Source organism: Stenella coeruleoalba, assembly GCF_951394435.1.
Source record: "Stenella coeruleoalba genome assembly, chromosome: 6".
Classification (NCBI taxonomy): domain Eukaryota; kingdom Metazoa; phylum Chordata; class Mammalia; order Artiodactyla; family Delphinidae; genus Stenella; species Stenella coeruleoalba.
In genome coordinates this window covers 101111216-101129412 of record NC_137151.1, presented here as the reverse complement: position 1 = coordinate 101129412, position 18197 = coordinate 101111216, and the positions used below count along the sequence as shown (strand labels likewise).

General features: G+C 38.2%; 1 protein-coding gene across 9 annotated transcripts in view; it reads right to left on the bottom strand.

Moving 5' to 3' along the window:
- Positions 1-703: 703 nt before the first annotated feature.
- MAP2 (microtubule associated protein 2) overlaps positions 704-18197 on the bottom strand; it is a 278138-nt gene continuing 260644 nt past the window's right edge. For 6 of the 9 annotated variants that reach the window (XM_079924502.1, XM_079924505.1, XM_079924507.1 and 3 more), the window contains 3 exons: positions 8502-8583; positions 4866-4978; positions 704-4647 (listed from right to left, as the gene is read on the bottom strand). In XM_079924502.1, coding sequence (XP_079780628.1) covers positions 4432-4647; positions 4866-4978; positions 8502-8583 — 411 coding nt within the window. In that variant the 3' untranslated portion in view covers positions 704-4431. Of the gene's footprint in view, positions 4648-4865; positions 4979-8501; positions 8584-10546; positions 10640-18197 lie in introns of all 9 variants that reach the window. The other 3 variants (XM_079924503.1, XM_079924506.1, XM_079924504.1) reach the window with 1 other exon arrangement.

Here is an 18197-nt window from a genome sequence, read left to right as displayed (position 1 = left end):
TAGGGAGAGAGGTGCCTGCCTGAGGATGAAGACAACATAGAGGAAGCAGAACGAAAATTTGAAAAAAAGAAAAATTCCTGATGACATCTTTTGAGAGCCTAGATCCAGAGTTGAAAAAAGAGTCTTTTTTATTTTATAATTTTTTAAAAACATATTTCTTTTATTTATTTATTTTTGGCTGCATTGGGTCTTCATTGCTGCGCGTAGGCCCCCCTCCAGCTGCCGCGAGCGGTGGCCTCTCCCGCCGCAGAGCACAGGCTCCAGGTGCGCGGGCTTCAGCAGTCGTAGCACGCGGGCTCAGTGCTCGTGGCTGGTGGGCTCCAGAGCGCAGGCTCAGTAGTCGTGGCGCAGGGGCCCAGTTGCTCCGCGGCACGTGGGATCTTCCCGGACCAGGGCTCAAACCTGTGTCCCCTGTATTGGCAGGCGGGCTCCCAACCAATGCACCACCAGGGAAGCCCCAAGAAAGAGTCTAAATGACATTTTTTGAGTGCCTGGATACATCCTTGCCTGAGGCAGATACTCCTGCCTAGTTGGATACTTGAGCCAATAAATTTGCTTTTATACTTAGGCCAATTCGAGTTTCTGTCACTTGCAACAGATAGCATCCTGCTAATACAGTAGTGAGAGGGCCTGACACATAGTAGGCATTCAGCAGATAACTGTAGCCTTCTCTTCATAATTTTTCTTTGGTTGGATTGAGGAATTTATATTAGATTAGATTAGATCATATTATATATTATGTTTTTTTTCCAGAGAAGAAGAAACAATCTGAAACTATCAGTTAGGTGACAAGCAACTTTATTTTGCAAAACAATCACTATACAGCAACAAATACATTTGCAAATTTTGCTTGAAAAACATGAACTAACTACAACCAGCCATTGAAGAAATGCCTTTCTATGGTAACAGGCTCTAGAATTATCAGAAGAAAGAAACCCCCCACAGATTTGTAGCGGCATGTTGGAACCTTGGAATCCCAGCATACAGAGTATACTTTTTGTTGATTTTTTTTTTTCTTTTTGCTAAAGTTGAAGTAGATCTTCATGATTGACATTTTAGGAGTCTAAAAATAAGCTTTTTCCTGCCAGGGACTTGGCCTCAACCTACATACCCAGGCTAAAAATCCTAGGTGTTAAAAAACAAACATCAATGCTAATTTTAGCACATCAGTCTTTGAAGGAATGTGTAGAATTTGCCTTTCCAAGCCATGGATCTATCTTTTCTGGCCACTTAGACCATGAATAGTTTATTTTCCTCCTTTCTGTGGCATGAAAAATAGGAGAAAATACTATACTTGCAGCTATGTCAGAATCAACCACATTGAGATTATTTCTTTAATAATATTGACATATTTTGGCTGATGACCCATTTCCTGCTCGATAACTATATGAGTGTGTGGAGAAGGTCAGCTACCATCAAGTACATCTTTCCATTTAACCAAGTTCTCTCTTCAGCCTTCTTCAGTGATACCTAGTTAGTGTGACACAGGTGTCTTGCTTGTGGGTGGGATTTTTAGCCCATCACCCTGCTGGAACTCAGCAGGAGAATCCAGAGAGAGTTGGTTCCTAAATGAACATGGCCTTTGAGACTCATCATGGACTCGGATCTCTCCTGCATCATTGTAAAGTACCCAATTATTGGTTGCAGGTGACCCAGAGAGAGTGAGTGGGCCTTTTAACTCTTCACAGCTCTGGATTACTTATGTTTCCTTAAACAGGTTCTCAAAGGCTAAAGCCAGAGAGAAACTGGCATTAATAGATCTAGAATTGGAACTATGAAGCCTTAATTTCTAGATCAGCGTATGGATGTCCCCACAAGAGTGGTGTTCAAAAAGCTTAATTTGTGTCGTTAATCTTGAGTGTAAAGGCAAGATGGGTTCCACCCCTTATCCCCATAAGAAGACATTTAGCCTGTGTTTCTTTCTTCTACTTGTACAAATTATCAGGTTCATTTTGTTAACTTTTTATAAAGAATTTGTATTTCCATACAAAGCAAGGGCATTTATTCATTATAATTTTGCTGTGATTTGAAGTAAACATTTGTTTTAATGCCAAATCTTATAACTTGGTACTTTATATAATCTTTATTTTAGACATGTATTTGTAAGAAACAATTTTAATATGTAGATCATGTTTACTTATTCTTAATGCTTATAAAAAATTTAAACCAGGTTGAAAAAAAATACTTGTTTCACAGGTTAAAACTGTTCTAACCAGCTGTTAACTTCAGCTTTAATCACTATCTAACACTACCAAACACATAAGAAAATACTGTTAAGTCTCCACACTCCTATTCTTTCTTCTCCTATATTCTGGTGCATTTCAAGGGAAGCTGATGAATAAAATGCCCAGATGGGACAAATCAAACCTCACAGCAATAATTAGGCAGAAAACAGACACATCCACAGTCCTAATCAGTCATTTCTAAATCTTTGTCCTATAAAATAACTGATCTATAAATAGTTTCAGAAATGTTTGCCTACGTAAAACCTCTTAGTTGAGAATGAATGGTGCACTTTTGCTCCTAGAGTTTCTTTTATGGAAGTCGCATTGGTTGTAATTTCCAACGGGTCACAAAATGGCACCCGCGTCTCTGTCTTTGCATCCCTTGGCTTCTTTCTTAGATGCTACTATACTAGCTTGTTGCCTCAGTCCATATTCATCATTTTTTTCCTTTATATTCGAGAACTGATTTGGCTCAAAGGAATCAAACGCCTACTGGACCATTTGCCTTTAACTGTTCAGATCCAGCCTACCATCCCTGAGCAAGAAAAAGAACAGATAAAATACTAGAAAGCATCCATCTAGCCTGGTAACCCACTGCCTTATTCAGGCTATTGACTATTTCATTGCTTATTCATAAATTTAAGATGAATGATTTGTAAAGTGAATTAATTAATAGATTTGTGATTTCTAGACCGCATCTTAAGTCAGAATGGTATTATCTACTGATAAATAATAGTGTTCCTTTACAGAGTACAATGTTGGAGTTATGAAAAAACTGATTTAGATATCTGCATCTCCAATATGTTATAGCTATAGCTTCTCAAAATACCGTATTTTTCCCTTCTGATCAAGGGATCTTTGGGTATGGAGGTCAAACATTTTCTATCAGATAATTTAATAAACAGGTACTATTTGGAAGAATGGGATAACATGCCCCCAAATCCCACTGTTAGTTTCAACTTTAGCAAATGGAAAAAAAAAAGAAAAAGAAATCTTAAGAAGTCTGTTTCATGAATGATTACAGGAATAAAACCCAAACTATCCTGTGATTCAAAATAAGATAAATCCATAATCTTACACCAACAATCTGTAAACCCTTTTATGTATAACTGGACCCACCCCCACAAACTCCATGTTGGTGAAAGCAAAGAAAAACAAATTTTTTCTAGCATCACGGGAGAGACTTGTATCTGGCACTAAAACAGGGTTACAGCTTTGAGTTGTTACAGAAAGCAACTTCATGCTAAAACTTTTTGTCTTTTTAAACTTTTTTTTAATAGGGAAAGAACCCTGCTAACACCTACTTTCACATACCTAAAACTGCAACACCAAAGGGTGCAGGAGACACAGATGCTGTGAATAAGGAAGTATAATATTCAAGTATATGAGGAAGTATCACAAATGGCCACAGAGAAATATATATATATTTATATCTATAATACTGTATCAAACAGATGGAAAAGGGGTGTGAAACTGGTAGTGTGTACACAAATCTAGCTGATCAACCAACGTTCTAATCAGACACGAGTCCACCCTAATGAAAGTGCTTCATTCCTAAGAGATGCACTTTATACCACTTCCTCAACCACAGCTCAAATGCGTCGTAACTATTTCTTAATTAGTTAAATAATTTATTGGATTGACTTATACTCTGATATAATTATCCAGGTCCCAAATGTTAATAACTTAATTGAATCTTTCTTCCCATTTATACAAAATAACGCTTTAAAAAAAACTTATTTCTTACATGCTCTTCCCTTCCTGCAATCAGACTCCTTGATTTAATTTAACCTGTAATAAGTTACAATGGGCAGCTTTTTATCTTTTCACCCAGCAACAAAATAGTGAAATGAGCAGCTTGGATTTTAACAAGGCCTTTCAGGATGTAGTGGATAGCCTTCAGGCACATGAAAGGTAGAAATGCAGTTTTTAAAATAATATTACTCCATGCAAAACAGAGCAGAGCAAAAATAATTGTCCAATTGTACTCATGTAAAGCCAGTATCTTCCTTTTACAAATGGAAATCAAGTCAATTTCTGCATATACTATTCTTTTTTCATATAAAATTGTAACAATTACTACAGTTTGGGAATGAGATTATTTATTTTATGGTTTGTAAAGAATGAATATAACACCTGCTCAGAGCCCACTCCTGCCAAGAGCTCATGCCTAAATAGTATTACTTCAATGCTAAACAAGAAATATTCACAAGCCCTGCTTAGCGAGTGCGGCAGTGACATCCTCGGCCAGGGTGGCAAGCTGGGGGGATTCGAGCAGGTTGATGCTTCCAGAAGAGGAGACGTTGCTGAGTCGTCGGGGGGATGCCACGCTGGATCTGCCTGGGGACTGCGTAATGATCTCAGCCCCGTGGTCCACACGGGCCTTAGCATGCTCTCTGAAGTTCAACTTTTGGCTGTCAATCTGTTTAAGACAAGCATCAGTCCTCGTTAACTCAAGCATCTTAACTGTTGCTTAGCTCTTTCTCTATATCCCAGAGCTGACGTTCATGTCACTTCTATCCAGCTCTACCATCCCTACTTCTAGATGTCCAGGCCTTCAATTTGGGACCCATTTTGATGAAGAGTATTTCAGAAGGATTTTTTAAAAAGGCAAGATCGGCTCAGGATCTTGTTTCTTACCTTGACATTACCACCTCCAGGTACGTGGTGAGCATTGTCAAGTGAACCAACTTTAGCTTGGGCTTTTTCTTTGAAATCCAGTTTCACACTCTCAATTTTCACACGCCCACCACCTACGTAGGAGAGGAGAAAGGCTTTTAAATGCCTTGCTAAAATTAAATCTTATATTTGTGGTGACTAGTTCCCCAAAATGATTATAGTAGGTAGACCATGGCAAATGACAAACTTAATGAACTCTACTATCCCTCCGACCATGGATGTGAAAGGAATCTTTTAGATTTCTAGACTATACCATTTTCCCCACACCATCTACGGTAGTGACATCCTTTTTGTACCATTACGTGGATTGCTCTACATGTTAATTCCTTTCTCCTCTACTCATGTCTAACCTAAAATATCAGAGGGGTTTTTCTTGTCTGTGTGATAAAAACTCTAAAAATAACACAATGAAAGTATCATATGTATCCTTTCTCGAACTTGGCACATTTAGTCTCTTATTTCTAAGGGAGCAAATTAAATTGCAATGAAGCTCTTCTTTAATTTTCTTAATGGTAATAGGTCACTTGTTCAAAGAACTATTAGGCTAGCAATGGAGTGCATGTGGGTAATATTACCATTTGTCAATTTTCAGCATTGATAGCTTGACTGATGAAACTGGAGTCAGGGGCTAAGTTGCTTAAGAGCTTCCATTTTAATTAGCAGATGGAGTGATAGGAAGAGAGTCTCAGGAGATCCCACTCTTTTCCAGATGCCATAGGACCAATGTGACTCTGACTTCGATCTGATAATACTGAGACGGAGTTTTGACCATGCCATTTCCTTAAATGCTAATTAGTCTGAAACTCGAGGATCTGCTGATAGATGAGAGTGCCATGAGCCACCCTTCTGTGGCACTCCCCATTTCTGCACACCTTTCTCAGGCTTAGGAATGTAAGGAGTTCTGCACTGAGTTGTCCTTTAGCCTGTTCTTGAGCCTGTCTGCTGATGTCTTTGACCTGGAAGGAAGCTGGGTTAGATACCTTTACCTGTCTCCACCTAAGGGATTAGCTTTGACTTGCATTATTAACTTGGTTTTGGCGCTATGCATTTTTTTTGCAAGGCCAGTGGTAAGCCACGTGACCCTCTACTATCATTGCATCTCTCTTGGGATTTTGATTTGGGAAGAATACCTGAGGGACTCTATGGAAACATGGAAGAGATTTTTCAATTTTGGACTCTTGCTGCTTATTTATCTCTGTAGACGAGAGAAAGTTCTGTTAAAACTTTACAGGTCTCTTAGGCCTGTGGTGTTTTTCTCATGTGATACCTGGACATTTATATTAACACCCAATTACCTGGCCAGGGGCCCCTTGAAATTGTATGGTGTTACTGGATTAAATTTTGAAGATTCATTCATTCTCCTCCTGAAGGCTTAGGATGTACATGATGTTATTTAACTCATGCTTACAGAAGACATGTAGTTGTCCTTCCCTCAAAAGATGCATAACTGCAGGAGTGTTATCCTTCCAACATTTTACTTGGCCCCATGGGTCTCACTTGTTGGTTGTTACAGGATTAGTGTGATTCATAAAACATAATTATATTGGTTAGAGTCTAGAAGATGTTGAGCTTTCAGCTACATGAGATCAACTTTCTTAGGATCTTACTTTTCTATTTTTTGGTGGCCTCTGATAGAAATTGTCTTTTCAAGTTTTCTTTTATGGTTATATGTTGTGTCTATGTAACCTTGTTAAAATTTTTTTGAACTGTATTTTGAGAGAGAGAGAAAAAAAAATAACAATGTAACATTGACCCAAAATATATTCAGAAAAGGAAGACTGAGAAGTCTACTTCTGTTGAAGTTCTACTAGGTATTTTTACGTAACTCTTAGAGAAGCCCATTTGAATTCAGACATCTCTGCCTTCGGTTCTGAAAAATTCTGGCCCCCTCAGGAGCAGTAACTGCAGAAGACTATAATCCCCATCAAGCTTCATATGTCCCGAAGTGGAGTCCACAAGACCGGATATTTCAATTTGTGGCTCCAGGTATCAAACTGTTTCCTTTATTTTCTCCTTAGATATTCCACAATCCAAAGTAGCTTTGTGAAAAGCTTGCTATTGACACGGATCATTGTGTTAATACATCTTTATGAACTTAGTCACCTGGTTCATTTATTACGAAGTAAGAGCTAGATTTAGAAAAAGGTGGGAGTCCATGACAATAGCCTTTTATGACCAGTAAAACATACACAGAATATTTTCTTATCTATATAAGATTTTTCTGTGCATCAAGACCCCAGGTGAATTTAACTAAATGTATACTTACTGTCTGGAATGAAAGAATCCGATATTGTCTTTTGTATTCTGGAAGAAAGTAGGCAGTGTAGCCAAATACTTCTATCATACTGTTGGCACAGTACAAAGTCAACTAAATGTTTGTAGACTTAAGTAATAGATGGGGGGTTGTGAAGATACCCACATGGGAACATATCCCTGCTGTTTCCTAAATGACAGAGAGCTAATTCCAGGGTGGCAATTCTGAAACCAGGAATGGAGATTCCTTACTCGTAGTTTCTAACTCATTGACTTGCCTTATGAACTCCCTTTGCCAAAGAGAAGCCCAATTTCTAGATATGTTTCCAGTTCGTTTATCTATTTTGAAACATATCCTATCTACCTTTGTTTTTCAACTAATAAATTCTTCTTAATAACCTCCTGGTCAGAAATCTCATTGGGCTCAATTATTCTTATACCTTGTTTTGATAACATTTGAGACAATGATTAATGGGAATAACCTATTACCTGGTTTAATTAAGATGCCAAGCATAGATGGTTAAAACCAATTGCTTCCTCTTGTCCTTCAATGGTATATATAAATTGTGTCAAAATATTCTCAAGAAAATTTACAAATTTGACAGTTGTCCATTATTTACATATGCATGGAGGTGGATTTAGCAAAAACATAATACATGATACTCAGAAAAAGTGACTCATAATACATTAGAGGGAATTAAAGAGGGAAAAATCCCCAGCAAGATGAGTAGAAATTCTACCTTAGAGCATCAGTCTTATGAGATATTCTAGAAAAACAAGAAGTCCATGGTCAAATAAGTTGGGGGAGACATTGCATTCTGAGGATTCACAATACTTATAGACCTGGATCTGAGAAATTCAGCAGAAAAGTTAATTTTTTCAGCTTTGCTTAAGCACAATCCTTTTTTCACATAATGCAGAAAAACAATTTCTTGAAAAATCTTTGGAAATGCTTCTTTTAGTGTATGTATTATGTATAAATACATGGCCCAGTGTATTTTATAGACTATATATTTCCAACGAGCTCCAACATGCATGTTGCGTACATCGAGATAAACGCATCTCATGTACCTTTTAATTTTTATTTATTTATTTAATTTTATTTTTTTGTCTTTTTCTCTCTTTTTTTTTTTTGTACCTTTTAATTTTTAACATGTCCTATGATACTTGTCCAAGTGAAGATGCCTTGAAATTTCTCATGTAAATTTCTATTAATAAAAGCATGACGTATCAGGATTTGGAAAAGTCCTTCCAATTAGATATTTCACAGCAACACAAATTTCACTTGTCAATTTCTTGAATCCAATCTAATATCTCCCAGACTACTAAAAAGTACGGATTTACCTGGCCTGTGGCGGATGTTTTTCAGAGAGCCGCATTTGGATGTCACGTGGCTTAGGTCTATCTTCTTGGTGACAATCTGTACCTGTGTGAACCACATAAAATGTGCTTAAAATAGTTTAGACATAAACAACCCCCAAGATCATACGTCAAATCTAGAAACATATCCAAACTCACAACATACAACAACATATACATACAAATGGGAAAACACAATCTTCCATAGATCCTCCCACATGTTTGGTTGGAAAGAAAAACCAAAGTGAAGGAAAATCCTAGAATAGAAGATTTTATTAGCAGAAAACAGATCATGCCCCAAGGGGATAGAAACACCTGGATGCATACGGCAAGCTTCCACCCAGAGAACGAAGCCACATCGTGTCAAACCTTTCCATAAGCAAAGAGCCAAGTGAAGAGAGAAATTATGCTTTAAAAAGTGATTTTTTACATAAAAGTGACCAACTTTGCTCATAGAAACAAGAAGCCCAACACTGCTTTAAGATAACAAGAAGAAGAAAGCTCTAAACATGCTTTTTTAAAATACTATTGTCATGTCTTGGCTAAATGGAATTTTTATTGCACACCAAATTATCAATATAAAATGACAGCATTTTTTCTTCTTTGTGTCTTGTTGAAATTATTTCATCTCCCAATATTTGAAACAGTGCTTTCCAAGTGTGGTTCCTGGTCCATTTGCATCAGAAATACATGGGAATTACTTAATTGAACACTGGAAATGGCGTCAGGGAATCTGCACATTTGAACAAGTGATTCTTCTCTAGGGGAAAGTTTCAGACTACTGTTTTGGAGGTTGGAAGCTCCCTTACTTACTTTAGAGATCATTAGTTATCTCAATTTATCCTTTTCCATGTAGGTGTTTTGACCGGCAGCACCCGTAGTAGAGGGCAGCTGGGTCTACCCTCTGATACCCTCAAATTATTTCCTAGGACCAAGATTGCTTCTGTGAAAGTACCACATGGTGTGAGCTTACAGTCAGGGCAACAGGAAGGAGGGCAACCTTGTCAGTGTAAATGCTGAGCCTGAAGCTTAGCCCTGCACCCTGGAAAGAGCCCAGAAAACCTTGCTGTGGTCCTCCCACATGGCATATTTTCACACCCAGTGGAGCTACTCTGAACATCAGGCGACAGCTCCTGCTAGAAGGCACTTGCTTGTCTCTCCTTTCACTGCTTGACTCCCTCTCTGCCCAGTTGAGGAGCAAGGAACCAAGAGTTATTAGATAGGTGAGAATTCCGGATTTGATAATCTATAAATTACCTGAGTCACAGACGGTCAGAATCTGAAGTTTAGGTGACAGGATCTGTAGTATAGAGAGTCACCCAGTTCGCCTTTTTTGTTATTCTAATTTTACAAAGAACCATGCTTTCTTTAGCTTGAGTTTGCCTGTTTCAACTCTTCCTCAACTACATTTGAGAAACACGGATTCATCTTTCCCTTTCTCTCATAGGATATTATTTTCACTCAATTTAAGAGACAGGAAAAAATTCCATCAAGACAGAGTATACTGGGACTTGAATCTTTTCACTGAATTACAGATGAGCCATGCTTCACCAGTTTTGTATTATTCCAAATGATAGCCCAACTCTCATGAATAATGAAGCACAAAATATTGACATTATACACTTTGGGTGCTTTCAAGTACATCAGACTTTGCCCCAAGAGTAACTTAAATGGAGCTAGAAAAGTGTGTGCACAGCTGACTTTTACAGGGGCGTAGAGACAGCATGAGAAAATACCTTGAAGCCAAAGGCCAGCAAACAAATTGGCAAGTGAGGTGGGTTTTCCATCTCCCCGAAAACCATGGCGTACCCCATTAAAAAAGCAAGAATTCGCCAGTGATCTTAGAGGGAAGGATGGGAAGGCCATCACCAAAAATGCAAGGTTGACAAGCTCCCAAACCAGGGGGACGTGTGGAGCAGCAACAAGAAGGGGGGAGTGTGTTGGGAGGGAGGCAGGAAAGGAGACCAAGTGCCTGCTGTGCAGATGGCTCCACACAATCAGGACGGCTCCTAACAGAAGCTTCTACTTACATTTCCGCCCCCAGCAGAATGTTTGATGTTATCCCTGGAACCACATCTGGACTGAACCTTGCTAAAATCAATCTTCTGGTTTAAAATCCTAACCTAAAAGGAATTGGAAGTAACTTCACTGTGCATTTTTCTTTCAATATGCTGGGTACAGGGAACCAGAAATGGGCAGCACCAGAGGCTCCAAACTCCCTTCCACGTACGTAATCATTTAAGAGAAAAAACTAACACTGAAACTGAAGAGCAGATCTATCATATGAATATGAGCCCCTTTTCTCCTGCACCCCGCTCCCCCAAGGGCCAAATGCTTGAGAGCCTTAGATATCCCAGCCGTAGGCTGCTATAATCTGGAAACAATATAGGAAAAGAAAAATAAAACTTGAATTATCTGTGAGGAGGAGGCTTCTGATATTGTGGGCAACGCTGGGACTCAGGTCCACTCTCTGGAAGGGCCAAGATTGTAGTTCAGCCCAGGATCCTGAAGGATACACCAGTGCCCTTAATCCCCCTTAATCCCTAAAGGGTCACCCATCACAATTGTGAATCACCTGGTACACTTGACTTGACTATGATTGGTCCACATAGAACAGGTGAGGTTCACATTGGTCTGGCTGAATGCTACAGGTGAGGGTTCTCATTCATCCAGGGGAAGAAGCCCTGGTTTCCCAAGACGGTCAACAAGGAGGCTCTGGGCCTCCTCTCCTGAAAGGATTTATGATTCCCTTGCTGGTCTGGCTCAGTAGCCTTTTGAAAGGCCTCTCTCTGACAACTGCTCATAAATAGCCCTTATTCTTGGATTTGGTGTGAAAGCATTATTTCCGTCTTTAGAGGGGAGAAAACCAAGGACCATTAGCTAGCTGACTTGTACTGAGTCATGAACAGGTAGTCCAGGCCTTGGTTGGGCCCAACAGATATGAGGTTAGGTGTTCTATTTCTATTTTCAGCAAGTCCAGTACTCACCTTGAAGGCAATAGTAAATCCAGGTAATAGCAACTCCAGGTCTGGAAAGATATTACTCCGGTGTAATGTAATGTGCAAAGTAATAACTCTTGTAGCTTCTTTCATGTGTTTTTGAGTTGTGCGTGTTTTGGAGGGCCAACAAGCAATGTAAGAATGGAAGGAAAGGTTTATTTTTGTTTGTTTTATCTTACTTTGGCTACAACTACCCCCCAATAGCTAAAGGGAAATCCCGTCTTTAGTGGACAATTTATCCTCTTATATATGAAAAAAAAAGCTTAATAAAATTACCCTAGATATACAGCTGTCTCTAAGACTGGGATCACATCTCTTGGTATTCGCAAAAAAGAGTAAAAAATTCAAGAGCACGTTGAATCCTGACTATTTTTAACTAGACAAAGCTTAAATTGCAGCATCTGCCTAACATTGACAAGATAGCTCGTTCCTTTCAGGAAAGTATCATTCACCGCTCTCATCGGCAGCCCAAGGGAAGGGCCTCTCGTCAAAATCTGAATTCAGAAGACGTGATGATTGGGCCACTCTCTAGGGCATAATACAAATTCCTATTAAAAAAAGGGGGGCTATCACAGAGTCTGTATCTAACCATATGTGTAGTTGCACTGTAAGAGTTTCACATAAATTGTAGATGCAGATAATGAAGTCACTAAGGGCCACTACATTTCAAACCTCACAGGTAAGTTATTTTTAGAAAGCAAATAATTTTGATTTGTTATTTCTAATAATAATACTTTAAATTATTCTCCATAAGGATCTATTTATTTTGGCAATGAAACAGAATTCATCTAAGCCATTTTTCTAATCCTTGGGGATATACAGAGTCTCATATTTCATCTACAAAGTTTAATTTAGAGATCATAAGAGTACCAATCAAGTGACTCATTACCAAGTGACCAAAAGCCAAATGTTAAATCTGACTCATCTGTTGCAAAAATGGAAATTCCAAATTCAGTTATATAAATTTGTTTGACTCTAACTTTTAATCAATTGTTTGACAATTTTTATGATTTCGAAAACGAATGATTCAAACCCAAAGGGGACACATTGCCTGCATTATTTAGAGATGATTTAAATCTTAAATTCTAAAACTTCAAGGCCAACTTCAAAGTCGATTTTCCCGAGAATCATAGATTTTCTAGCGGAAAAAACTAGCTGGCCTTTTTTTTGTTTTTTTTGGTACGCGGGCCTCTCACTGTTGTGGCCTCTCCCGTTGCGGAACACAGGCTCCAGACGCGCAGGCCCAGCGGCCATGGCTCACGGGCCCAGCCGCTCCGCGGCATGTGGGATCTTCCCAGACCGGAGCATGAACCAGTGTCCCCTGAATCGGCAGGCGGACTCTCAACCACTGCACCACCAGGGAAGCCCTAGCTGGCCTTTTTTGATGGTAGACTATATTAACCCATGTTTGCTTAATTTGACATGCATTAATAACACATTCTTTACATATTTCCATAATTGAAAAAACTTCATGGCATATATATATATATATATATATATATATATATATATATATATATATAAAAAGAAGATGTTGGGGGTAGGAGTTTTTATTAATTAATTAACTAATTTTTGCTGTGTTGGGTCTTCGTTTCTGTGCGAGGGCTTTCTCTAGTTGTGGCAAGCGGGGTCCACTCTTCATCGCGGTGCGCGGGCCTCTCACTACCGCGGCCTCTCTTGTTGTGGAGCACAGGCTCCAGACCTGCAGGCTCACGCACAGGCTCACGCACAGGCTCCAGACGCATGAGTTGTGGCTCACGGGCCTAGTTGCTCCGTGGCATGTGGGATCCTCCCAGACCAGGGCTCAAACCCGTGTCCCCTGCATTAGTTGGCAGATTCTCAACCACTGCGCCACCAGGGAAGCCCCATGGTATATTGCTTTTGTCTAAAATGAGGCAAAGTATGACATTCATTTTGCTTAATGGTTGAGTGGACAGAAATAAAACCACTCTGGGCAGTGAATGTTTGATGTTCAGTAAGTTTTACACTCGAGCTTGACAACTTATATCTGAGCCATGTGACTCACATTTATGCCTTAGCAAAATTACAAAATACTTCATGCCAAATATCTCTAGGATCATTGGCAAATAACACCTTAGAGAGTTAATTCCACAAATACAGGCAGTCCTCAGCAACCATCCCATAAAATAGAAAAATAGATGACTGCTGTGAAGCATAAGGCTTTATTTCAGATTAGTTTTTTTTTAATCAGAGTTGAGTTTAACTTTCTGTTCTCTGTGGATAGATTGAAATAAAAACTACTTTCTTTGGGAAGAAATTTTCATTGGACTTTTGTTTTCCTAAAGCCTATGTCAAGAAAAATTATGTTAACATCTTAGAGACTGCCTAGAAAAAATATAATGACCTTCTAATTTACAAATGAACTAATTTTCTATTTAAATGATATGAAGGAAAAATTATTTGAATAATCATTATCCAACATTAACTCTAAATCACACTTTAATCTTTGTTAATTTCTTTCAATCAAAATTTTTACTTGCTCTATTAATGCAAAGAATATGACAACCTTTCCTCCTGCACACTTCATAGTGGAAGTGAAATGTATTATTGTATCAATCAACTGGATCATCCTCCTAAAACTCTGCCTTATTCAAAATTCTACCAAACTCCCTATTTCCTATTAAATGCAACAAAACTTTTAGCCGAGCAACCAGGGTTTGTAGCAATTCTGATTTTTGAGTCCTCTCTTAATACTTTACATTTCATCCAGACTGTATTCTAGTCCATATTAAGGGCCTTGTTACATTTTCAGGTTCACCCCCATGCTTTCTTCATGTTCTTACCTCTTGACAGAATGCCCTCTTTCCAAGTTTAGTCTGTAACAGATCATCCTTCAAGGCTCAGCCAAACCAGTCCCTCGAAGTGGGAGGCTGGCAAAAAAGGACTTTATTCTCATGGGCATACATTGATTACTTGTATGCACACACCACTGACTTTTCATTCATATAAGGGTCTTATAAGCATGAAGAGTTATAAAGAACAGGTTAATGTAATTGAATAATTAATCAGAATTATTTAATTTTAATTAATTCTATGTATTCCTCCACAATGTTAGGAAAGAACAGAATAGTTACTTTCTGGATATTCTTGATGTGAGTCTAGTTGAATTTTACCATAATGGTTCAATTGAAGTGATCTGCCACTGTACTCTCTCTGCATATAAGTTTAATTGCTCCTTTAGAGAAATGAGCTTTTTGTTTTCCCCCCAATATGGGGTTACTCTAAGAAAGAGCAGGAATACAAAATGCAGGCTATGCCTGTAGACAGGAAAAGATCTCTTACTAGAGATTAGTTGGAAATATGAAACATGAAAAATGAAAGAAAATACAATCCTAACATAGTTTTTAGTAAAACAGTTTATAAACCAGAGGCATTAATCACAGTGTCAACTTGGATTTCTTGAGCAACAGAAACTTGATTTTTTTGACACCCTCTGCTGCTGCTTATTTAAGTAAAAATATCCCCATGTCAGCTCAAGGTAGCAAGATATGGAAAGTAACTGGGAGTCTGAAAGTTTGGATTCTGTTCTCAGCTCCTTTACAATCTGGTACTAGGTCTTTCAGGTATCTTCTAGGTATGAACCTCAATTACAAGAAATTTCTTTCTTTCTCCATCCCAGGTTGTCTTAGAAAGAAATTCTTTTTGAAAGGTAGTGGACAGTGACACTCAATTGACTTCCCTTCAACTTTATGGGGAATTAAGCTTTTCCTTTGGGTTTGCATCATTTCTCAGGAAGGCTTATTAAGCTTTCCTTTATACTTGCATTATAAAAACACTTTTCTGTCTTTCCCAAAAGTATTTCCTATTCCATAACATTCAATTTTAATGAAAACTATTTAGCCTCTATAGAGTCCAGAGGTATCATATATTAAAACAAAAATATTATTATATCATATATTCCTGAAGATTGAAAGTTCTCTGGAACAGATGATGTTCATCAAATATTCATCTGTTAACAACCCTGTGCTCTGGTCAAAATGCATACAGGTATACAAACATTATAGTCCCTTCTGAATTTTAATTAACTCTACCAACACTGATCAATAATTTCTTCAAAACTAAGTATATAAATATAAACAATAAGTAAATTTCAATACACATTTTAATAGAAATAATAGTCTATGTGAAAACATACAATTCCACAGATCTCTAAGGAAAAGAATATGGAAGAGGGCCTATTAAGGCATCAGCCCAATTTTCCTGTGCAGACTGTCAAAAAGCACAGAAGGTAAAACCTTGTTGAGAAACCTTGGGGTGAATGCACAATGCTGAAAAATTTGGAAAGAACTTTTTGGTGAAACAGACATTGAGTTTAGCCATTAGAAGCACTGTTAAATATTTTAAGTGGTCTGCCCATGGGCACTGGAAGGAAAGTTATGAATATAGCAGTCATTGTGACTCATGAAAATTAACAGATAATGAGCTTTATCAAGTTCATATGCCAAAATCTTAACATTACATTTTTTTCTTTAGTTTAAAATTTTAAGGAATACTGGACCAAGTTGGTAAGAAAGTAACTTTTTGAGAGCCTGTTCAGTTGTTTGAAAACAGCCTGAGATTCAATGCTGTTCCCACGTCCTTGCTTGGTTTGTAAATGAACAGCAAACAAAAAGAGACTCTACAGGCCACAACTTTGTAAACCCAAAGTAATAATTTTTTCATAGTTTTAAATAATTAATATTTATGAAGCGTAGCTCAATAACTTTTCATTACCTTAGAAAAGATACTTGAATTACAGTTATAAAATTCTATTGCATAAAGACAGGGTCCCTCAAAGAGAGAGAGAGGCATGGACATATATACACTACCAAACGTAAGGTAGATAGCTAGTGGGAAGCAGCCACATAGCACAGGGAGCTCAGCTCGGTGCTTTGTGACGGCCCGGAGGGGTGGGATAGGGAGGGTGGGAGGGAGGGAGACGCAAGAGGGAAGAGATATGGGAACATATGTATATGTATAACTGATTCATTTTGTTGTGAAGCAGAAACTAACACACCATTGTAAAGCAATTATACTCCAATAAAAAAAAAAAAAACCTGAGGGAAAAAAAAAAAAGATAGGGTCCCTGATCTCAAGGAGCTTTCATTTTGAGATAATGATGAATTTGAGAGCAAAAAAATGCCTTGTAATGTATTTTGGTGAAGAGTTTTTCTTCATGCTGGGCTGCATTTTACAGCGAATGGGATATTTTATTACACTTCTTATTTAGCATTTATTTGGAGGCCTAAGGAGATGGAAAGAATGGCTTGGAAAAAACTTAAAATTAAATAAAGGCAGGGAACTAGGGGAGGACAAGAAAAAACAAACAAACACTTTTTTTCTGCCTAGACTGTAGAGGCCAGGGGATGTTATTGTCATCCATTCCCCTTTTATCGTATAGTGCCCAGCATAGTCTTCGTAAATGATGAAAGAATAAACATACAAATGAGAAAAAAGATCTAAATAAGCTTCAGTCTTTTTTTTTTTTATAAAATTTATAATTTGTAAATTTGCATATATATTAATAGCACTCAGTAGACCTTCACAGTGGTGACCATCATAATTTTATATAATGAGAAAAAAATCCTGTTTTACTATAACTCATCAGTTGCCTCCAGAATTAATTCCATTTTTTCATTTGAATATAAAATTGAAAGCAACTCATTCAAGTTAGCATGTGAAAGGCCAAAAAAAGTCTCAGGATAATGCCTAAAACTTTATAAGAAAATATAAAAAAGATTCCACTCTACATTTCACACATTTCATTCTCTCCTTCCTCCTTCCCATTGCTCCTCCTTCCTCAATTACACTCCTATTTCAGAAACACTGCTTTTTCACTCAACTTCAGCTGGCCCTTTGTGGCACAAATATTTATGGAGTCTATTAGAGTACCTAAATGAATGTTTTTTGATGAGCTGCAATGCAAAAACACTGTAGAACCATGGATCTGAGAGCTTAAATTATCCACATAGTTTATTTAAATGAGGTGGTGCTATATACAGAAACAAGTATTATTTTGTTGCTTCTATCCTACAAATAAGAAAGTTGAGGGCTACCCTGGTGGCGCAGTGGTTAAGAATCCACCTGCCAACGCAGGGGACACGGGTTCGAGCCCTGGTCTGGGAAGATCCCACATGCTGCAGTGCAACTAAGCCCGTGCACCACAACTACTGAGCCTGCGTGCACTCTAGAGCCCGCGAGCCACAACTACTGAAGCCCACACACCTAGAGCCCGTGCTCCATCACAAGAGAAGCCTGTGCACTGCAACTAGAGAAAGCCCACACACAGCAATGCAGACCCAATGCAGCCAAAAATAAATAAATAAATAATTTTTAAAAATAATAATAAACTAAAAAAAAAAGTCGAGGACCAGAGAGCTCAGTATCTAAGGTCACACAATAATTTAGCAAAAAAGCTGGACCAAGAACTCAGCTCTTACATTCTGATCCAATATTCTCTCAGCCAAAATTCACTGTGGTCCCAGAGTGGGGTGTTTCTTTGGGTAATAACTGTAACAGCTTTAGGCAGTCACACTCATTCAACGAGTCACTAGAAAGAATGCATCTCTCGATGCATACAGTATACTACATTCATTCAACTTTCTCTCAACAAATATGCCAAATACCTACCATATACTGAACACTGAGGACAAAACAGACCTCAGTCCTGATTTTATGGAGC